General features: G+C 38.9%; 1 protein-coding gene across 2 annotated transcripts in view; it reads right to left on the bottom strand.

Annotated features, from left to right (window-relative positions):
• Fhit (fragile histidine triad) overlaps positions 1-24,113 on the bottom strand; it is a 1,358,514-nt gene that overhangs the window by 662,372 nt on the left and 672,029 nt on the right. For both annotated transcript variants that reach the window (XM_028787201.1, XM_028787200.1), the window contains one exon: positions 22,164-22,282. In XM_028787201.1, coding sequence (XP_028643034.1) covers positions 22,164-22,266 — 103 coding nt within the window. In that variant the 5' untranslated portion in view covers positions 22,267-22,282. The remainder of the gene's footprint in view (positions 1-22,163; positions 22,283-24,113) is intronic.

Genomic DNA, 24,113 nt, shown 5'->3' on the forward strand with positions numbered 1-24,113 from the left:
AGCAGCAACCATCCATGGCCTCTGTGTCAGCTCCTACCTCCAGGTTCCACCCCTACTTGAATCCAGTTCAAAGTTACTATAATGATGGATATGATCTGGAAATTTAAGCAAGATAAACCCTTTCCTCCCTAACTTGCTTTTTAGTCATGCTGTTTTATCACAGCAAAAGAAACCTTAAGACTTGTGTGTGTGTGTGTGTGTGTGTGTGTGTGTGTGTACACGTGTGTACAATGAATGTTTTAGATAAGGTGCATACAAACAAACATGCAAACAAAGGTTACAATAATATGTGGTTGATAGTTCACTGAGTAGACATATAATAAGACTTCAGAGAAAGAAGCAATAAAGCTGTTCTAGCTTTTCAGTAGTGTGAAAACTGACTTTCTTTGATCCCTTTAGTAATACAGGCAGGAAAAGAAATGATAGTAGTTGTCACCTTCAATAGACATCTACAACCTGTTCTTCCTGAAGTTAAGGTGTTAGATCTGAGAACATAGGAAGAGAGCAGCAACACTTACACCTTTCTCAATGATTAACACACAGACTGAGAAAGATTGCTAAGGACTCAGAAGCTGCACCTAAGTCAATAAAGCTCAGTGGTCTCAGAAAAATAGAGGATATAATGACCAAGAAGCTGAAGACTGATGCTACCTATTTCTCCAAGGAGCTGCTCTGGATGACCACACACAGAACTGCTTGCATACCCCTTACCTTATTACATGGCAACTGTAATACAAATCACTCCTACATCTCCTTATTTCCCACTTAATTAAAATGGGAAAATCACCTGACCTTAAGTTATTCTTCTCATGCATTTACATCTGGACCCGCTGAGGATTCTACAAAATTTTGGGAAGCAAAACATATGTCTTATTTTCTAATACGCCTCCCAACTTTCTCAGTAATGCCATGCCTCATTAACAGACATCATTTAATTGTTTATCAATTTCTTGTATTTCTACTGTGTAACAAACATTGTGGTAGGCACTTAATAGGAACAAGTACTAAACCCTAAGTTCACTGGCAGTAACTAAGTAGTGCAAAGGCTGAAAAGACCCCGTGTTAATGGCACAGGCATATTTATGTGCTCCAAATTGACAACACATATGATATGTCTGTCATAAATATAGTCACAACTTAGAAGTCCACTAAGGTGATTCTTCTTAAATCCATAGTTTAGCTATCCCTATTCAGATGTAGACTATAGCACAATGTTCAATTATACAAAAGAAAGAAAGAAAGAAAGAAAGAAAGAAAGAAAGAAAGAAAGAAAGAAAGAAAGAAAGAAAGAAGAGAAAGAAGGAAAGGAAGGAGGGAAGGGAGGGAGGGAGGGAGGGAGAGAGAGAGAGAGAGAGAGAGAGAGAGAGAGAGAGAGAGAGAGAGAGAGAGAAATGTCCCTGAAAACAACAAATAAAATTGATTAGAATGACTCTATGCAAGAGGTTGGAATGAGAAAATTACATTGTTAGCTCCAAATTTCCCTTAGCTGAGGCTTTGCATAAACTGCTTGTTTGATCCTTGATTTCCTCTCAACTAAAAATGGGGTGGTAAGCTTTTCCAAAAGCTGTTCAAGGAGGCTGGAACGATGACTCAAAGGTTAAGACACCATTCTCTGCTCTTCTTGAGGACCCAAGTTTGATTCCTGGCAGCCACATGACAGCGCACAACCAAGTCTAGCACCAGTTCCAGGAGATCTAATGCCCTCTTCTAGCATCTTCAGACACCAGGTATACATGTGGTGTACAGACATACATGAGGGCAAAACACTCATACACAAAAATATAAAAATAAATAAATAAATATGTAATAAAAGAAAATTTAAAAAACCTGTTCAATAATATGTGATCAAATACATGCAAATTCCCATTAGACCATTTAAATGTATGAAGTACATGTGTTCTGGAGAGCATCACTGTATCTGCACCTAACCGAGAGGTGGTTTCCCAAGGAGTAAGCAAATGTTATAGTGCCTGTACCATGGAACAACATGGAACAGGAAGCAAAGACTTAAAACCAGGTGAAGTAACTATAAAAAAGAAGATCAATGGAATGTTATTGAACTACGGAAAATAAAATCTAAGAATATATTTAGGTGAGAAGGAAATGCTCCTGTGCCATTAGAAGTGGAATTAACAGCACATCTTATATGGAAATTTAGACTAGGCCATGATAATAAAACAAAACATTTTCAAAGATTAACACTTTTCCCTCTTGGCAATGGGATTAAGAGTCTTTTTTTTTTCTTTTACTTTCTTTATGTTTTTGTAACTGAAAAAAAATAACAGCATTAAACTTTCATTCATTTTATTCATAAGAAATACATGTAGTATTCATTTGGAAGAAAGGGAAAATAAGTTGCATTCTATATTGCTTTTATGGATTACATTGTAGAATAAGGCTAGTTTATACTGCACAGATAAACAACCCATAGCATAATAAGAAATTAAATAAATAAATTCTGCCGGGCATTCTCAGTCTTTCCGAATACCTGCTATTCAACCACATTCACAGCCACTCACACTAATCCCACTCTGTGGTTTGTGGTGGAACAGTGGCACTCAGCAATTCAAATTCTTCCTTGTTCTAACCCAAAAATTTCACACCCCAGCCATTTTCTAATTACGACATCATTGAGTAGCAGAGCTAATGAGAGGACACCCAGATTTAATACACTGATATGAGGAGTCTCAGGAAGCTTTTAGAAGCTCTGAGACAGCACATAGTCCTGGAGTGGAGCCACACACAACCACAAGTGAGAAATCAATAGATTGAACAAATAAGGAAAGCTATTGCAAATTAAAATACACTAAGAAAATTAATTTTAAAAACTAACTTGTGAAAGGCTGGAGTAGTTTCCTGTTAGCAACATGGCTGGGTAGCTGCTCTGTCCTGTAGTAAACCTAATTATGGAAATCTAACTTAGTTGTTATTTAGCTTACAAGAATTTTCCAAAGTCTAATGAAAAGGGCTAACTTCAATGTGTTCAATGGGCTGCAAAAGAAATTTTGATCTTTGAGTTTGAAGATGGAAGGTAAAGTGGCACATAGCAAATGATACCATCAGAGGGACCAAAAGCAACCTGGGCACCAGACAGCTTGATTCTATACCTGCTATCAACTCAGAAGGTTTGTAGATCTTCTAATCCCTGCAAATTTCCCACAGGCATTTATTTTCCCCATTTGTTTGGATACATGTTGTTATACAACCTGAAAAGAAAACAACAGATTTAATAAAATAGAAACCCAGGTGGGTAAGGGGCTATGTCAGTGAAAAAACTGCTTGCTGAGCATCTAGACCTGAGTCTAGCTCCCCAGTACCCATGTAAAGCCTGGGCATGGCAGCACAGTGTTGTAATTCCAGTGCTGGAGAGGAGAGAATAGAAAGACAGGTTGCTAGGCAGCCAGCCTAGCCAAAATGGGTCAAGTTCCAGTTTAGAAAAGACCCTATCTCAAGAAAGTCAGGTGGAAAATTAAAAGGACACAAGAAGTTGAACTCTACATCCCCACACACAAGGAAAAGAAATTCACCTAAAATTCATGTTTATTTCCTTCTTTCAGACAAACAAGGCAAACCAGACCAACTACTCAATCTAGGATGATTTCAGGCTTGTGATAAATTTGATGGACTGATCAATGATGGTGGTAAATTTTGTAATTAAACTTATCCATAGGACAGGTTATTTCTCTAAGTTCTTACTAGTATACTGTAAAATAAAATTAAGCAAGGCAGTATCCAGCCAGTGCTAGTGGTTAGCACCCTTTATAAAAGATCTAAAACATATCAGTCAATAAACATGTTATTAGCAATGCCCTATTCTCCAAAATCTATTTTCAAACAAGCTCTGCTACAACTGCAAAAGGCATTTCTAGATGCTTGTAACCAATGCAGGTCCACCTTTCTTTCCTCTGTTTTTCTTTCTTCCCTTCTCTTCCCATGTGGAGGACCTGGCCCCCTTGGGAACTCTCACTTATCTGTACTACTTTATTGTAATCAGACTGAATTGGGAAGTTACACTGTGTGTGTGTGTGTGTGTGTGTGTGTGTGTGTGTGTGTGTGTATAGGGGCATGAGTGTGCACATACATTTAAATGTAGGCACATATGCACATGTGTGTGGAGGTGAGAGGTTGACATCTCATGTCTGCTTCAGTCCTTCTCTGCCTCATTATGACACAGGGTCTCTGACTGAACCTGAAGTCAAATATTCAGCTAGAGTTACCAGCCACAGAAGCCACTGGGATCATGCTACTGGCATTTCCTACTGCTGGTTACAGGCGTGTGCCACCACACCTGGCTCATTTTGTGGGTCCTGGAGACCATGCTTGTACAGCAAGCACTTTACTCACTGAGCCATCTTCTCAGCCCTAGAAATGTTGTTTGTTTTTTTAGGTTTTTTGTTTCTTTTGTTTTGGTTTTGGTGTTTTTGGGTTTTGTTGTTGTTGTTGTTGTTTCCTGAATTGAAAGTATTCTTATAAAAAAAAATCTGAGAAAGCTTCTGAAATCCATGGCTGATAGCCTTGACCAAAAATGTTGATGAACTCTTGTGATTTCTACCTCCTAAAGAGGATCGATTATCGTCCCAGAGCTCTTTGCTATCAGATGAACAGAGAGCTCTTTCTTTGTTAACTTCTACTGAGCCGTGACGTGAGGACCAGCACTGGGTTAGGAGGTTCAGCATCCTTCCTCCTTCAGATTATCTCTACTTTTGTTTGAGAAGAGACAATTAGGCCATTTTGTCATTGTTTTGTTTTATTTTTTAAATCAGGGTTAACTACTTATTTTCAGGAAATTTTCATAAACACAACCAACTTCATCATTACTTTCATGTTCTTCTGATTCTTTGTCACCAAGCCTAAAAACTAGAATTCAGGTCAAGAGTAAAATGGGAAAGCAATTCTGTCTGGCATCCTCACTGGGGACAGGCTTGGGTAAAAGAAATAACAACATTGTCTTAGATAGAGTTTCTATTTCTGTGAAGAAACACCATGACTAAAGCAACTCTTATAAATGACAACATTTCACTGGGGCTGGCTTAGAGCTTCAGAGGTTCAGTCCATTATCATCTAGACAGGCATGGAGTTGGAAGAGCTGAGAGTTCTATGTCTTGTTCCAAAGGCAAACAGGAGAAGATTAGCTTCCAGACAGCTAGGAGGAAGGTCTCTCAAGGCCCATCCCCACAGTGAAACACTTTCTCCAAGAAGACCATGCCTCCTCATAGTGCTACTTCCTGGGCCAAGTATATTCAAACCACTACAGACACAGTCCATCAATACTTCTCATAGGTACACATGCAGGCACGTGTGACTGATGAGTTTTTTACATGACACTGTTTCAGGGAGGTGGGTAGGTTGAAGGTATAGATTTATTGAAGGATTATGCAGAGACTATAATAGCTTGCTATGAAAGGTGGAAGACCTGGTACAAATAGGACTGGAGAAAACACATGGGTAGCAAAGGCCATCATAAAAAGTTGGTATGCTTAAATCTATGCATTAAAAAAAACCAACAGGGACTGGCAAGGTAGCTCAGTGGGTAAGACATTTGTCACCAAGCCTAAAAACTAGAATTCAGTCTCTGCAACTCACATAGCAAAAAGTGAGAACTGACTTTAAAATGTTGTCCTGTGACCTCCATATGCTCATTGAGCATATACATACCTGTACACCTGCGCGTGCACACACGTACATACATACATGACTAACAGTCTTCCCAGTCCCACCACAGAGTGGATCCGTTTTGCTCGATATCTAACTCACTCCCACCTCAATTCTTTTGGGTACCTACTCCTTGCCTATAGTAATAACCTGTCAAAACAAACACCTCTCCTGCCCCAGGCAAGAGAGCCAGGACTGACAGATGGTCTGCCCTGGGAACTGGACTCCTGGCAGTTCTCTGTGACACGGGCACACGCATGGTTGGAGGTGCATCATTTCCAGGATTGAATCCCAAGGAGACTGCCATATCCACAACCAGGATACTAAAGACCTCTTCTAATCATGATTATTTCTGAGGCCTTTTACCAGTCAGCTTCCTCTAAGAATCCCAGGGCCTGCTTTGCATGCCTTTTCAGCTCATTACTTTGACAGACGTAGAAGCTGATGCTCAGATAGGGTAACTAAATTGCCAAAAGTCAAACAGGTAACAAATGTCTGCATTTGGATTCACATCTGTGTTGGTCTAAATCCACATTCAAGATCCTAATGCATTCGCTCTTCCATTTCCTATTATGATATTTTGTGTGTGATTTATTAAAAAGTTCAGTAATATTTTCTTATGGCACTCATGTAGCCCTGAGAACATACAATGAAATGTAATCTGTTATTGCTACTTTTGCTACTTGCAAATGACAGATGACGTAAAAAGCCCACCTTTAATGAATGCTTAACTATAGTGACTACATTTCATCGTTGCTGAGTGACACAGAAGTGGTTGCCACCTTCACTCTGTCTTCACACCATACAAAGATTACATTGTAGTCTTCTAGACAACTGAAACACATCTGTAAAACAATCTAATGTGTTGTTAAATTAACTTCACTGACCAAATCACTTACCTTTATCCAAAAGTTTAGAATTATAATTCTAAACATTGTTGTCATAATTCTAACATTGTTCATCATGTATTGTGGCATAGTAGGATAAACATAAGCAATGAAAAATCCATGAAGTATGTATAGGTAACGAAGTGCTCAGATTGTGCTGGATTCCAGTAAGGGAGTCAATATCAATTCAACATGTAAATTGAATGCAGTTGTACATATTTATTTTCCAGTCTTTTTCACAAGATGTGCTACAAATAGTATTACCTGAGCAGCATTCTTAGAAAAAGCTACTTCCAGCTGGAAAGCTGAGAAAGTACGAGATGAACTTGAAGCATAGTGTGCCAGGATGTAGAAAAATACTGAAAGACTAAGTAAGAGAGCCATCATGTCAAAAGCACATAAACACCTGCACAAAGGGGCACCTGCTGCAATTGGGCATAATAAAAATGGCATAATAGCAATGCATTATCATACTCAGAGCTGAACAGTATTGAAGTCAAATGAATGAGAGACAACAGACTGTTAAATAAAACGTGTAGTGTGTGTGTGTGTGTGTGTGTGTGTGTGTGTGTTAGAAATTAGAAGAGCCAGAAAATAAATATTAAAGAAACAATGGAGTGTAAAAGCCAGTATCAGAAGAGCAGGAAAACAAATGGTCAAAGGATGCTAGGATGAGAACTCAGCATCTTTTCAACTCCCTGATATAGCCACTCAGTCAAGAATACTGAATAAACACTAAAATAAATTATGGGGGACCAGCATGGGAGGAGGGATATTACCTTGGAAATTGAACTTGTAGAAAGTCAAGGAAAAGATTAGTTATCTTGGAGCCATGGCTACAGGAACTATCCAGAAGTAGACTGGAGCCTTTACAACTGACACTGTCTATAGCTAGCTAGTAGTTTAACATTTGACTTTTGCTGAAAGTCGGCCAATCGGAAGCAGATTAAATTGGCTAAAAATCAGCCCATCAAAAATAGACTGTCATTTCTATATATTCCAATCAACTCAATCTTCCTCTCATGTGAACCAACATGTGTTCTGTCTCTATCATGACAATGTACTCATTACAGAAAACCCACCCAACTCCATATTTAAGTTTGATCTGCCCAAAGGATCTGCAACCAGTCAGTTTAGATCTTCTTTACAATAGCTTCAGCCTTGGTTTCTTATTACGCATAATGAGCAGACTACAATAGCAACTACATATTAAATGAAAACACTTTCAGTCTGTCATTTACAGTGGAGCAATCCGGCAGTCATCCTTTAACCAAGCGGTCAAACTTGGCATTGCCAGGACTGTTTCCAATGCCTGACAGAATGTGCTCTGATACGACACTGAAGTATATAGACAAAGACACCCATCCTCCTTCCTTGCCAGAAATATTTGACCTAAATGGAATCCCAGGAAAACAATCAGATGAATCAACCAAGGAGAGTATGGCATGGAGCTGCTGGCCCAGAAACTGCACATTAGTTAATTTTATGAAAAACCAAGGAAGATGGTGAAATATTATGGATTAAAAGATATTAAAAGAATTAACAACCAGATGAAGGTTATGGACCCTGACTGGATCTGTGTCACAGAAGCAAGAAACCAATTAAAGAAATTTGAGCATGGAAAGATGATAATGTCACTGATCTGAGGTAGGCTTCATTTTCTCCTGGTGCTAAAGATAAAAGCTAGGGACTGGCAAAAAAAATGGACTTTCTTGAATGCAGTAAATAGGCTGAAATTGTAAATGGGAAAATAATACCATTGGTTGGTGTGGCATAAAAGAATATCTGTGTGTCGATGAAGAAGCAGTAGGAATGGTCAAATGGCTCAAGGCTTTTGAGGATTGGTAAGTGATGCTGAAACAGGGTATTCCAATACTACTGTGAGTTTCAAATATTTGTTATTTTGAACACTGTGTTCAGTACTACATTTAGACTATGCCAGATATTCTTGCTCTGTCCTACTTTCTCACTAACAATCAAAATAAATCTATCATACTGTATGTTTGTAAGGTAGCTCATACTTGTAGCTCATACTTTTACTGGCAAAGGCATTAATCCTGATAAACAAAATTCATATATTTAACTCTGGAAACATTTTCCATATGCATACATTTATACACATGCATATACGTGTATTTTTTTTCAAACGCAGAATGTTTTATAACTAAGAATAGACAAGGTGAGAATCCTTTTCTAATTCAAAACCCTCAACTATTTAGAAGCCTGCGAAGGGAGGATGACATGAAATTTCTATCAAAGGACTCAGATGAACACTCAAAATGCTCAGAGGATCTTTGGCCATGAAGGACTCGCCCTTTGCCATCTGTGCTGACACTGGATGTCTGCTGCTGAGCAGGGGCCCTGGGAAAGACCAGCCTTCAACTGACAGAACAGCTTGTGAGCAGGCTGGAGAAAATGCAGCTGGTTACCAAGTCTCCAGGGTGCATAGAACAGCCATAGATGATGATGGGGTGAAGGGCAAACACAGGAGTGGGTGCTACAGGTGAACATGCAGAGGAGTGGTGCTAGTGGTATGGTCAGGAGGGATACCTTTAGCCTACAGTAGAGAGTGGGGTAGTTGGGGAAACAAGTCCTTCCCAAACATAAGCCAATCTTAATGGGAGATGAAGTTACAAAGAGTAATGCTTTCAAGAGAACTGCATTGTGGGTAACAGCTGGCTAGAAACCAGAAGGCTAGAAACCCCTCATGCACAGACAACACATTTTGCCTTTCTCTGGCACAGAATATAAACACTGACCCTTGACATAGTGAAGAGAAGGAGGAATGAGAATCTATATACATTTACAGGATATGAATGCACACATTTGGGGGAATTCAGCAAAGAAGGAGGGGCTGATGGCATTAATGTCAGTACTTACAGACTTACCAGAAGACAAACACATTCAGAGTAAACCCATCCCAAGTGAACTAATCATATATGACAGACGACAGCCATTTTTTCTTAGCCCTGCCTTTTCAAAGGAAACAAGCTAGAAATGGAAGGATGAGCTTTAACTAACAAAATGTTTCAGAAGAGAAAACCTTCAAAAACACAAAATCAGTTGAGTTCTCTACAGGTCTCATAGACTTCAATGAATGGAACTAGAATTTTAGGCCTATGGTGCCTAAAATCAGGAACAAGTCACACATCTTGCATACATTAGCTCACATGATGCTCATAACAAGCCCTTAAAAAAGATATACCCCCATCATAAGTAGAAGGTAACTGAAGGAAAGTCAAGTTACATAAACTTCTTGGAGCTTACTACTGGCAATAAGCTAAACTGGGATTCACATCCAAGAGCCAGGCACAAAGTTTACACTTCTGAACCCTGCTTCTCGGAGGTCAATAGGACCTTTGCCTTTAGGCACTAAGGCTGATGTTAGGGAGCAGAGTGGGAAAGAAGGCTTCTGGGAATTAAATGCAAAAACTTATACACACCGAGTTTCAGTTCTTTTAAGTGAAAATTAAAAGGAAAAATAGGAGAACAGAGCAAAGCTAACATAAGAAAAAAGTATTTAGAGCACTAGAGGTCAACACACGCAGGGAGAAGTCATCCATAGGTGTACCATTCTCTGTTTGTCTGCTACACTATGCAAACAGCTCAGAGCCATCTGACTGCATTATTTTATAGAAATAATAGCTAAGAAAATTCTAAAGCAGTTATTCATTTATTTATGAAACTGAATCAAGTCAAATGAATAATATTGTACAGTAACCACATTTTCCAACAAAAAAATGTAGTGCCAAGGGTGGTACTGTGGTACCAACATACTCGGTGTGACTTCTGAGTTCTTCACCAATTCCAAAAGAACAATTTACAGCCTCCAAGGTCTGGCTAAGTAAAAACAGCAATGTAGGGCTTATCTTTTCCAAGGAATTACAGTACTGCAGAATGCACTATGAGGTACTTCCTAGATTATTAGGCATGTAAAATAGAAACAGCATGATACTGTGTAGAGCATCTTTGGTCACTTCATTTTTCATGTTCTATGTTTCAGTATTATTTTTATGTGAAGAATATGTAAAACTGGAAAGTCAAAATTATAAAGAGTGACTTGTAAGTTCAGTAAACAGTAGTGTTTTCAGTTAGCAAAAATATAGACATACTTCTAAACATGTTTCTGTCTGGCTTTATGCTACACCATGACCTCTTCATTTGTAAGCTTGGGAATAGCATTCTCTCCCTCCTTCAAAGGGTTGCTGAGTTGATAAAGTGAATTTTTAAAACATGCCTATGAAGTACTATGAACCTGTTGGTGAACATAGTGGAGTTAAAAGAAAAAGAACAATCATTAAAAATACACAAGAAAATATACATAAATATTTCACTATTTCACTGATCTCAAGATAGAAAGACTCTGTAAACACAAAAAAACCTGGGAAGACTCACATTGAAAAATGTTGATGAGCTTATTCTAAAATTTCTATCTCTCAATACCTGCATAAGCAAACAGAAGAAGACATGTAACATTTTGGCCAAGATTGGGATAAGAAATGAATTCTTAAGTTCTGTGAGGATATGGCAAGATACAGACTGACATGCATTGCCAGAATAAGGTTAGCTTATCAGTGTAAACAACTCATAGCATTCAAGCAAGTAATTGATTCCTACTTTTAAAAATATCGGAAATAGGGCAGTGGTGGCGCACGCCTTTAATCCCAGCACTTGGGAAGCAGAGGCAGGTGGATTTCTGAGTTCGAGGCCAGCCTAGTCTACAGAGTGAGTTCCAGGACAGCCAGGGCTATACAGAGAAACCCTGTCTCCAAAAAACCAAAAAAAAAAAAATATATCGGAAATAAAGCAATAGTAAAAGATTTATTTTCATGTAGCTTTAAAAAGAAGCAACAATACAGTAGACTCATAAGGAATAGTATTATGCTATCTTTAAAAACTTTCTTTAAGCACATATTAAAACAGCAAGTTGTGCCAGAAAAAAATGGATTGTGGGTTAAGATCACTTGCTGCTCTTCCAGAGGACCTGGGTTCAATTCTCAGCCCCCACATTGTGACTTACAATGGACTATAAGTCCATTCTAGGGTATCTGAGGGCCTCTTCTGTCATCCACAAGCACCAGACTCCGAAGTGATAAAAGACACAGACAGAAAAAACACCCATATACATAAAAATTAATGAATTAACTAATTAATTAATTAATAAGTAGAATTAACAATGAAGTGAGTTAAAATCAGTTTGTTTCTTTCCCAGAGAGACACATAAGATAAAACTGCAAAAAAAAATGAAATTTTATCAGAGGTTATTTCCGGTTAATATTATAATTTTGATTTGTATGATGAGTAGATATTTTATAATTAGTAAAAATGCAGCTCCTAAAAAGTGATATATTTTATAAAAACTAGATCACTTTTATAAAGACATAATTTAATGAAACAGCCATCTAGCTAAGTTGTTCATTATTTAGTTACTAGATTAAGTTGAGAATGCCAAGTGGGGTCAGGTAGATGGGTTGATGGGTATAAAAGCACTCGCCATTCAGGCCTGTTTATCTAGTTTGGCTTCCCAGAACCCACAGGTGGTGGAAACAAGAGAATATCCTAGAAGCTCATGGCCCACCTATCCTGGAATACACGTCAAAGCAACCAGAGGCTTTGCCTCAAAATACAAAGGTAGGAGATAAGAACTGGCTGCCTGAAGTTGTCCTTTGACCTCTATGTTCATGTCCACACTTACATACAACCCATACATATAAACATCATAGGAAACAAAAGATACCCAGGGGTCTTAGTCACCTTTCTATTGCTGTGATAAATTATGACCAAGACAGCTTATAAAAGAAACTGTTTAATCGTCTTATGATTTCAGAGGGTTAGAATCCATGAGGGGAGGAGAAGGAATAGCTGGGATATTATATCTTGATCCACAGTCACAGGCAGAGATAGGGAGAGAAGAAGGGAGGGACGGAGGGAGGGAAAGAGGGTGAGAAAGTAAGAGACCTTGAGCAGTGCAGGAGTCTTTTTAAACCTTAAAACCTAATCCTAGTGATATGCCTCCTAATCCTTCCCAAACAATTCCAACATCTGGGGACCAAGCACTAAAATCCATGAGCCTGGGTTGGAGCGATGACTCAGCTGTTAAAGGCCAGGATCATGAGCAAATGCATGAGCCTCTAGGGCCATTCTCATGTCAGCCACCGAACCAAAGTAATAGACATGATAAAGCATGATAAAAGCATGATTCTTCTCTCCTCAGCATCTCACAGCTAAGTGATACTAAGTGGTACTGAGTAGCTCCTGCTCAGTGAGTGTTATAACAATAGGCTGAGAGGTGCAACAAAAAGATAAAAAATAAGGGCAGTTTTATCTGAAACCTAATGAAAGAGAAATACATAGCTTAGAAAGCTGGTGCTCTGGGATCAGCCCCTCCTGCAAGCACAGGCCAAGCACTCAAAACAGAAGACTTCTGCATCCAGAGGATCCCTGTTAACACCTCATGGCCCTGAGCACTACACTGAGATGCCTCACTTTAAGAAAATGCATTACAACTAGATAGAATATAACTTCAAGTGATCAAAGTATACATGACCAGGTTTGTGGAACCAGCCATCCATGCTGTTCTGACACACGTGGTACTTTACAGGAACCAACAAGCAGACATCTTAACACAGGAACTTGAGTACGTCCTCTAAGAGCTACAAAAAGCTAGTATGGGATACAAAAGTGTTGTTCATGCCTCTCACCAATCCCCCAGGAATGCTACTCTTTAGTGCTTCATGTCTCATTACAATAGGTCCCTCCAACAAATATCCCCTGTTCACAGCTATACAAAAGAGAAGCAAGTAATATTGCATGTTAATATTACAAACCAAAACTCATTAAACAATCTGGTAGTGGCCCAAAGCAACTTGCCTATCTTTGCAGAGAGCTACAGAAGTCTACAGTTCAGTAGCTCCAGAGCCATCAATCCAGGGAACAAGATGCCAGCTTCTTTCCGTAGAACAACTTCCTTCCTTGTATGACTTTAGTGTGTAACAGAGGTAGTTTCTCCAAGGCACAAGGTGAATGTCAGCAGCAGCCCCCATAATGGCCACTTATCTTTGCTCTCACCAATTCCTCCCTTGCACAGTTTAGAAGCATGGAGTGTTGTTCAATGAGTTGTATCTCATTTTGCTGCTATTCATCATGTAAGTGGGGAATATGTGTTCTCAACTGTTGTCACCCTTCTTGCTTAGGTTCTTGCTGCTTATTTCACTGCACAGAAAATCTTCTTCAATGTCTGTCAGACCCCTGTGCATCTTTCAATTATATTACTGACAGTATGGCTCTTTACAAAGGCTCTGGGAGACATTTGCTCCCAAAGAGAACAGAGAACGCCAACTGGTTTTCTAGATTCTGCATGTGCAATGCTCTCGGTGAAGATTTTAATGTAATTCCTGCTGATTTATTTTTATCCTGACACATCTTATTTAACAACTATTAAAGCAATCATCTCCGGTGAAAAGGAGAACATCATGGTTGACTTTTAAAGTATTAGCATTCAACAGATAAATCTTAGCTCCCAAGAAACTCTTGAACTGGAAATAAATCCTGAAGATGAAATGATGTCTTGATAACCACAGCCATTTCAAAACCTTCTAAGAGAAGAGAAAAATTAGAAACCCCTACAAGCCTATCTCTCCTGAACTTATTTTACCTCAGAGAAGAGTGTGGCAGCAGCCAGGCAACTGTGCCTGGGTCTGTGCAGGTTACGACTCCTAGAAGTCAAGTTACTCTACAACCAATAGATCGTGGTAACTGAGATAAAAATAATAAAGCCACCAACAAAAAAGATGACACATAGAAAAGGTAGAGCACACATTTTAAAAAATGACAATACTAGAAAGTGGGGTTCATGGGAAAGGTTTAATGAGAATAAAGAGTCCTGGGTTAAATTACAATTTCCGAGGGCCGGGAATCACTAGTGGTCTGAGCCTTGTTTTCCAGTTAAACTGCTCAAAGGTAATGAGTGATAAGTAAGGACATTGACCTCAGAAGACTACTGTTGGTCACAAAATATTATCTTAATTCACCCACTTACGATATTGTTGTAGCTAATGCTTTGTAGACACGACCCAACCCTACTATACAAAGGAAAGGCAGAGAGGTGGCCTACTGCCTTGGTCTTAAACTCCCTCCCGCAAACAGTCAGGGCTTCCCTAAGCTGTGGGAAAATAGCCTTTGGAATCAGAGAAAGAGTCCCATTGTCTTCACCCATAAGTTAATCCACAACCATACAACACTCAACAGTGTTGAAGAACAGGCATCATGCTGGATCCCAGGGTACTCTGATAGCTTTCTACAACAATCCTCACACTTCTCCTGAGATGGAATGTCCTGGCATGCCCATTTCATTACCAAAATATTGAGATACTTCTAGATTGCCTCTATGTGCTGCTTGCCTCCTCCTTTGGATGCTTTAGATATCTCTGCATTGCAGAAATAACCCACTTTTCCGAGGCCACACACATCCTGAACAAGCTGGGGTCCACGAACCCTAACCAAGACTCCTAAGATATGCTCAAAACCTGTGGCAAAAAGCCCAGGAAAATGGCTCAGATTAAAAAACTAGTTCAGTTACCTAACACTGCCCAGAGTCCTTAGGCTGAGACCAGTGTAGGATTTTGCCCAAGAGCTATTTGTACAAATTTATCGTTATTTTTTTCAGTCAATTAGCTTGAGGAAGGAAATGAGAGCTAAGTAAATAAATTAGATCATTAATTTGTAATAAATATAAATTAGTTACACTAATTATGCCAGTTGAACACATATACAAATTATCTATATATAATAAATAACAAATAAGGAATATACTAAGTCTCAATGAAAAGAAAGCCATCTGACTATGTTTTAGAAAATCACGTGAATTCACTCAGTAGAATCTAACAGTTTTGAAATGTGTATGAAAATATAAGATAAACATTAACTGCCTACCGGTGTTCTAACAAATCTATTTTCATGCCAAATGGAAATTAGAATATATTTTACATTATTTGAGTTAATTATGTGACATTTCTTATGAATAGTGATGTATTATTCCATTCATTACTCCTAATTATGCTCCCTTACAAGTGTAAGGCTGATACCACCATGACCAGGCTTTTCCTGTTCTTTATAATCTGATGACTTGCATGGAAAGCAGGTCAAAGACATGCACAGAATATAATGAGCCAAGTTCAGCAGCTGCTAACCATGACAGTTCAAAGCTACCTGAGAAAACTGCACATGGAAAAAAATAGAAATAGGATCAGCTTTTCACATCACAGGATACCCATGTGAGCAGTCAACATGAGAAACAGTCAAAGTGCAATTTTGAAACATCTGAATTATAAAAGTACCCTTGGCTTGAGTGGGAGAGAGAACAGTCCTAAAGCTATCTCCCTTCTCTTTCTCTCTCAGCATTGTATACGACTAGCTGTTTGTAAAGGTATTTCTTTCTGCTGTGAAAAAGCAAAGAGGATTCATAGCCTTCGTGCAGTGCTGAGGAATGTACCACTAAAAGCTCCAGTTATTGAAAAGCCAGTTCAATCTTTCTCCTCAAATGTATAACCGGGTCAGGCCGGCCCTCTGTCTCACTTGCTGCAGGGCTGCAGTTACAAGGTAAATCCTGACATGAAGAAGTCACAGTCAAAGAAAGACAAGTGAAATGGAATTATCAAGCAACAGGGAGCCAGTGAGTCCTAGCTGGCACATGCAACTCACAAGGAAGCAGCCAGTAAGGGGACAGGAGAGTCAAGACACATATTCATGATGAAAAAGAAGCTTCTTCTATGAAGTTCAGGGACCATTGTGCACATACTTTAGGCAAATTGTTTATGGGAAGAGTTCACACATATTTCTCCATTCTACTTCAGACCTCCCTTGCATGCATACAACATACCTACTTCCTTCCTTCAGGACCAGATGTCACCAATCTATCATCAATTATACACTAAAAGAAGAATACAAGTTTCAGTTCTAGGAACCAAAAATAAACTTGCCAGGGCCTGGCAAGAAGGGTTTCCTTTTTTTTCTGGCATCCTTGATAAATGCAGCTTGCTAACCCTAAATGCCACCCCGCAGTTATCCATGACATTATCAGCTCTCCATCTCCTGAGCTGCCATCTGGGAAATTGGTGATTTGTTTTCTCTGCGGTCATTTCCTGGTAACACATAAGAAAGATAACTGTCACACAAGGTGTGTCTTTTGAAAGGAATTAACAGGATCCTCTGTAGAACATTCTAGATTCTAAAGACATATACTAGTGAACTGAGAAGCTTGATATCATCCAAGGATGTTCTTTTCCTACTTACCAGTGCCATGGTAGTAGCAAGTAGCTCTAAACTCTTAACAGCCCAAAAAGAGGTGATTATTTATGTAGAATTTTCTCCTAGTCAATTAATCACTACCATGCACACATGTTTGATGCAATAATCTGCCTACTTAAGAAAAACTGACCATAAGTAAATCAACTTTCCCATTACAGCTAGAGGCAAAGGAGCGCCAGAACATCTTTGAAGATCTCTGTATGAATATTTAAGTCAGCTAATATACAGAGGCACACACAGAGCAGAGCAGGGACATGCGCTCACAGCAATTTAAAGATCACAATTCTATCTTTAGCAATAAGGATATTAAAATAGTGCTTGTGCTCATCTTATTTGTACAGGAAGGTTTAAAAAGAAACAGTGCTGAGAAATGAAAGATCAGCAGATCACTAATAACTGTAGTTTCCTGAACAATTAAAGGAATTCACAAGATTAAAACCCACTCAGGAAGTGACAAATATTTCTGATTTTAATGGAAGGACTGAAAGGACATTTTTAGCTATAGTATCTATTCAGCAGGGACCACAGTTAAAGAAAGAAGCTTTTTTTTTATTATTATTTTTCATTTATTTTGGGAGCAAATGTGGTGCTGGTCTGAAATGAGAAAAGTGAACATGTCTCAGAAATGGTAAAAATTCACCTTAAAAAGCATTTGTCAGGGTTTTCTCTCCTATATACTGGGGCTGAGTCTTACCACACAGTTCCCTTTGTGGCAAACTTTTTGTTTGTAATGTGTCAGCAGAAAAGTCCTTTAAGTTACCTCATCTAATTCTTTACAAATATACTTTGGAAGGCTGTCCTCCATGCATCATCCTAACATTGTTTGGTCCCAATAGCACGCCGTGTTTGATGCTCCTGGTCGGGAAAATCTGTTACACATAATAACTGATTCAATAAACTGTTGACAAATGGTTTGTATAATACAGTATGGCCAGTGAGCAAGGTCCATCTCCATCATTACACACCATACTCAAAGCATCCACAAACTCTGCCATGTCTCTCCTTCTTCTGCTAGAGGTACATGCTAAAGCTCTGTGCACCATTCTGAATAGCAATCCACAGATCAATACACTGTCTGCTGAAAACAACAGGACATAACAAATGAATGATTTTATTTACAATAAAAGCCCCAGTCACCGAATGGATTCCACTCATGTTCAAATTCATTTTTCATGCTCAACTCAAGAGGAGAGGCAAACAAAGCATAACACAAGGGGAGGGGCAGGGAGAGGTACTAACTGTAATGGCGCCAATTTATTTAAGCCATGAACAAGGGCTGAGCAGTATTGAAACATATGAATAAAATGTTCAACAAAATTCTGAAGGTGCAATTCTTCAAAACGAGTCTGATCTCTCACCAAGCAAGCTTGGAAAGCATTTTCCTGGACTTAGAAATTAATGGATTAAACACTTTCTGACATGCTTTTTAGTGTGTTGCACCACAGAGACCAAAGCCTGCTCAGTTAACTCTTAGTACATGGCAAGAAATGGGAGTATTTGTTTAACGTGTGATGGGCGGAATTGAAGTGGTGGTTTTGTGACTGAAGCACTGCCTTGCTTCTGAAGCATACCTTTGGCCCCTGCTCACACAGTTCCTTTTCTACTACAAATGCTATCAAAAAGCAAGTGATAGGGAGATGCAGAGATAACTCAGAGGGTAAAGAACTTGTTGAGCAAGCATGAAGACATAAGTTTGAATCTCCAGAACACATACAAAATCCTGACATGATAGCACATGTATGTAATTCAATTCCAACCCTCCTATACTGAAATGGGTTAAACAGACAGGATACTACCAAAAAGCTACTCTCAAACAGGAAGAGACCTTTACATAAACATTATGGAGAATAAGGACTGACACCCGAGTTCTCCCTGAGGTCTACATGTGTGCCCACCCACAGACAGACCCATAAAGATTTGTTTTTAAGTCAATGAGTAGAATCATAAGGAAAAGGGTGCTGTTAGAGACAATAATTCAAAGATAATGCAAAGAGTGGCTTGTAAATCACTCAGCAGTGTCACACTCCCCACAGGGTGCTTGGTTATCATTGTCTAGAAATAATAAGACAACTATTGAAAGCAAGGCATTCCATTTCAAATGAAGGTACTATAAAACTTCCCTGAAAATACAAAATTGTCAACAAAAGACTTCTATTGGCCATCAATTCATTTATTCTGAACATTATTTTGTTCATTATTTTGAACATGCCCCTCCTCCCCAGACAAGCAATGCTCAACTGAAGACAGAGTAGGAACTGACAAAACAGGACGGGGAATGTCAGGGAAGTCAGCTTCAGGACAAGACAAGAAACTCTGGAATAGTGCAGAGATATGACTAGGCTGTGGGCGTGGGAAAACAGAAAAGGCAAAGTTAGCAGGCCTTTATTGCCTCGGTCCACTAACTACACCAGTGCATTTACTCTCAGTGTTTGCACTTTCTCCTTTAATTTTAGTTACTGTAGTACTCGGTATGTTAAGAAAATAGGTTAAGAACAAGTCCTCCAGGCAGAAAGGAATGATTCTATGCAGAGACAAGCAAGCGGACAGAGCTCCATTCTGTGGCAGCTTGGGATACAGGTCACAGTGCCAGGAATAGAGTCAGCAAGGGTTGAATGAACCCATGGAAGAACACATGGAATGTCATAAACAACGAGGATGTCTTTATTAAGAGGAAGAGCAAGTCTTGTTTGACCATGTGTAAGGGACACTATGACATGGTTTCCTGCCCCTGAACAGAGCCAGCAGGGTGTGGGCCTCCATGAGTGTTGAGGGTTGCCGTGGGTGTAAGGCTTATTTGTATAATGATGTACATATTTTCACATTCCTCCTTAAAGAAATGTCCTCTCTGCCAAGGTCCAGGACAGTTCTCAACTGCAGAGATGAGAGAAGCCTGGCACAATGCACTGGTTCCCAAAGCATCCTGGCTCTCATGTCCTCCTTAGACAGAAGCAGGCTCCATCTAAACAAACTGATACTTGTTAATTCTAGTAGATTTTCTCTATCCTCTTGATGTTCTCTCTCAGATATGGTAACTGATAAGGTTTCACTTTCAAAATGGTGACTCCTGGGGCACGAGTTTCATCAATTGCTCAGGATTCACTGTGGCCAGTTCCTTGGAGGAAAGCATTTTCTGGGTTTGTATCAAGACATTTTCCTAGTCTAACTGTCAAACTTTCTCCAGGGATTCAAAAGACCATGCAAAAGAAATCAAGTACTATCAAGTTATGAATGAGAACTCACAAAGCCAAGTCCACTCCACCATTAACCGTCCAGCATGCAGTATGTCTGCATGACATCACATTTTCCTAGATTAGTGCATGAAGTTTCGTTCACCTAAATTCTCATTCTCATCCCAAGTTCTCTTACTCTTGTTAACACCAATTCAAACAAGCACATGGAAAATAATGGAATTTTACCTTTATTTTTTTGACATTTAAAGGGACTTTTCTTGAAAACTTCCCTAAGACAAAATTCCCACCACAAACTTGCCATAAAACCAAAGGAAAAACTAAAAAAATGTTTTTATTTCAAGAAGTTCAGGGTCCATTTGAAGAATGCAACATAACATTAATCCAAAGCTCAAAAGCTGTTCTGTATCACGGTCATTCTAAATCATTCTGACTTGAGGTTTTCCCTTTAATAAGCAAAAAAAGCTAGTTTCTCAATATTGAATACTAAGGCTCAATCCATTGAAAAGTTTACAAAAAGACATTTAAATGTTAGAAAGAATAATTTTCACAGAACATCATTTACTCATTTATTACCTGTACATTACTTTTATAGTTTTTCAAATTATAATTAGGTAAAATTTGGGCTCGGGACGTTGAGAGTTTAGTAGAGAATCATAGTTTTATTTGATAAGGTGATTTTCTTTTTTCCCTTCAACCAAGCAAAGATTACATGACTAGGAAAAAAGTTATTCATGAAGTTCTTAAGCATTTCAAACATTTTCACTGAAAAAACTATATTTCAAAAATATCTTGAAATATTCATATAGTAAGGATTATAGTAAGGAATTCACTTCAAAGCCAAACCATAGTTGAGTGTGGAAAATACTTATTATCTTAAAACACAAAGCCTCCTTCTTGTTGTCCCTTGTATAATAAAATAAGGAGAAAGACAAAAACTTTGTGGAAGTTCCATAAAATCTACATGTACAGGAGGGATATGGTCAGCATGTTAAGGCACCTCTGCTAAGTGTCCCATCCATTCGGACCTCCACTGCAGAGGAGAATGGAGCTCCTATTAAGTCTTATAGAAGGAAAGTTCTTTGGACAAAATAAAGTAACTCAACCAGCACTCATAGTGGAGAACGGTCTAGAAACCAAAATTTATCCCAAGAGAAAATGACATTTCAAATTCCAACACAGATCACAACATTCACAACCTGTTAGATTGTCTCCAAGTAGTATCAGAAGCCACACCCATCAAGTCTCACCAATGTGACTGCTCAAACATGAGCTGAGCAAGAACAGCACCAGTAAATGAGAGTACGTGACTAGAGAAAGACCACGAGGTCTTAGGCCTACACAGAGAACTACAGGCAACTAAGGAATGTTGAGAGTGGGAGAAATGGTCTTCTCCAGGGCAGACACACCAATTGGTTATGCAATACCAAATCATCAGCCTTGAAAATATACATGAGAAAAATGAAGACCAAGGTTATATTTAAAAATACTCATGTATATACATGGATAATCTTATACACATATATAACAACAGTTAATGAAAAGTGAAGACATTCATTTGAAAGAGAAAGAGAAGTGGTATTTGGGAGGGTTTGGGGGAAGGATAGAGAAGGGGACAATGATGTACTTATATTACAATCTCACAAATAAAATGAAATGAAATAAAATAAAAGGATAAATTGAACAATATCCTTTAGGGAAAGAAACAGTCCATCTCTAATTCTCCTGTAATCCCTTAATTCCCCATCACAGAGCCACCACCCAGTTTCTAACTTTCCATTAAAATTCACAATGAATAAAAGGAATTCAGAGTGCCCATGATATTCATTGGACCAATTTTAGAAACACCTATTTATTTACACAGCTATGGTAGTGAAAAGGTCAACCAAGAATTCCCATCCAAAGCTACAGTTGCTAAGCAACCCTCCTTAGAAGTTCTGCAACACTGCTCAAGCATATTGCGGGTGCCACCAACTGGATTCAAAATAAATATGAATAACATCTTACCTGGACACTCCCAAGCAAGAGGGAGGGAGATTCCTTGCTTACCTTTTGGAGATAGACACTAAAGGCTGATTCTATATTAATTTGGTTTGCTGGCTTCAAATGCTTCTTTTACAGAAAAGGATACGGCCAGGTACAACAGGTTTCCTATTCACCAGGGCGAAGGACAGTTCAGTTTTGAGAAAAACCACAGAGGGCTTGATAAGATGTTTGCCAAATCTAAACGACATGGTCTCACAGTGAAATCTGAAAGAGGAAATAATTTAAGAAATGAACATTCAAAAGAGATAGCAACTAGGTTCATGTACCACTTTTACAAAGCAAATTCTATTAGTAAGACTCTGATGGAAAGAGGATGCCATTTAAACTGGTCCTTTTTAATTGTCCCACAGATGGAACTCCAGGTAAATCCTCCTGGAATATTCCTATCTCCCTACAAAGCTGCCTAGATTCAAGTGAATGTTGTCAAGTAGAAGCTGAAATATGGAGGACAAAGCAACCTTTTACACCTAAAGTCTCTGGCCCTTCAGATTGTCACCTCAAACTCACAAGGTCTTATTTGTTGAATACATACTTTGTCCATTGATCTTGTCATCTCTGTTAATATGCAAATAGCCATTGTGAATGAGTACAAATCTAGCTCTTAAAAGCTTCTTCTAAATGGTTTTATCTTTGTTTGTATAACAGCAATTTAACACAAGTACAAACTCTGTCTGACCTCGCCTACAATTACAAAGCACGCATTCCCTGAGAACTATTGCAATTAAATTCAAAAAATTAGAAAGAAAATGAAGGAATAAGCAAAACAGAGTTTCAGGTAAGTTCCCAGCTCTCCCAGAGTGAAATCAGATAATGAATGCTAATTTTCCCATCTCCTCCTTTTGGAGGGGGGGTGGTCCATGAGAGTGTTACACTTGGTGATGCTGTTCTTTGAGGTTTTCAAAAATTTAGGAGAAGGAGGTTGGTTGGGCGGGGCTTTGAAGGCTACACCTGCCTTCTGGTGGCTGTCTCTTTCCCTTTGCTCTCTGCCAACCAAGCTGCAGCTTGTTCACACTGTCATGACTTTCTGTAAACTAGAACTCTGAAACCTTAAGCCCAAATAAATCCTTGCTACTGCAAATCATTTCTGACAGCCAGAATGGAACAAAGCCAACCAGGCTCCAGGTATAATCTTAACTAGGTGATGCCTAACATGAACGACTCCTGAGTGACCCCTACACTTGTCTTAGTCAAGTGAACAGTCCGGAGCCACTAACTACAGAGTCAGTGGCCAGTGACCAACTTAGAAGAAATACAGGGATGAAAGATGAAGAATTATCAGAAAAAAAAAAGGATGAGGTTAGAAGATAGAAAGCTATTCTATGAAGTATACCAACAAATGCACAATGCTTTAATACAGTGAAAGTCCTGTAGGGTGGTGGATGGGAACTTGCCTGAAACTCTGGTGCTAAGGACTCAGATGGGAATACTCAGGTCAAGGACAGAGATACTAGTTTTTAAAATTCTTCAACCAACTACTAGAAATTAAGGGTCAGTAAGGCTTCAAATATTGTCTAGCCAAGTGACTTTGCAGGTATGCTCTCTGGAAAGCTATCTGAAATGTGAATTTGCATCGTCTATAGCTCCAACCATGTTACCTTGAATTTTTTATGGTTAATACAGCACCATATTCTATAGGTAGGGATCTTCTCACTGCCTGAATCTAGGTCGTAACAATCAACTCAAGTGTCCTTTTTCCCCTACCACACTTACTGCTTTGGAAGTAGTCATGGAGCACAAAGTGAAACACTCAAAGACAAATCCATCAGCTGACCACTGCCAGCGATAGATACAAAAGGCCCTTTCTTAAAGCTGAACTGTCTAGTCTGTTCAAGTGAGAAGCTTCTTCACCAGAGTTAACATGTCAGCAAATAGAGCCATAAGCCCACACCTAGTGCCATTGTCTGAGCCACTGTCTAACAATTTGAGAAGGAGCAACATCTGTGATATGTGTTTGCATTTAAGGATAATTGGACAAACTTGACTTAAGCATGTGCTCTAACTGATGGGCTGCTGTTATCTTGAGCCTTTGATTGGT

The sequence above is a fragment of the Grammomys surdaster genome, unplaced genomic scaffold (genome assembly GCF_004785775.1).
Source record: "Grammomys surdaster isolate TR1022 unplaced genomic scaffold, NIH_TR_1.0 125614, whole genome shotgun sequence".
NCBI classification, from domain to species: domain Eukaryota; kingdom Metazoa; phylum Chordata; class Mammalia; order Rodentia; family Muridae; genus Grammomys; species Grammomys surdaster.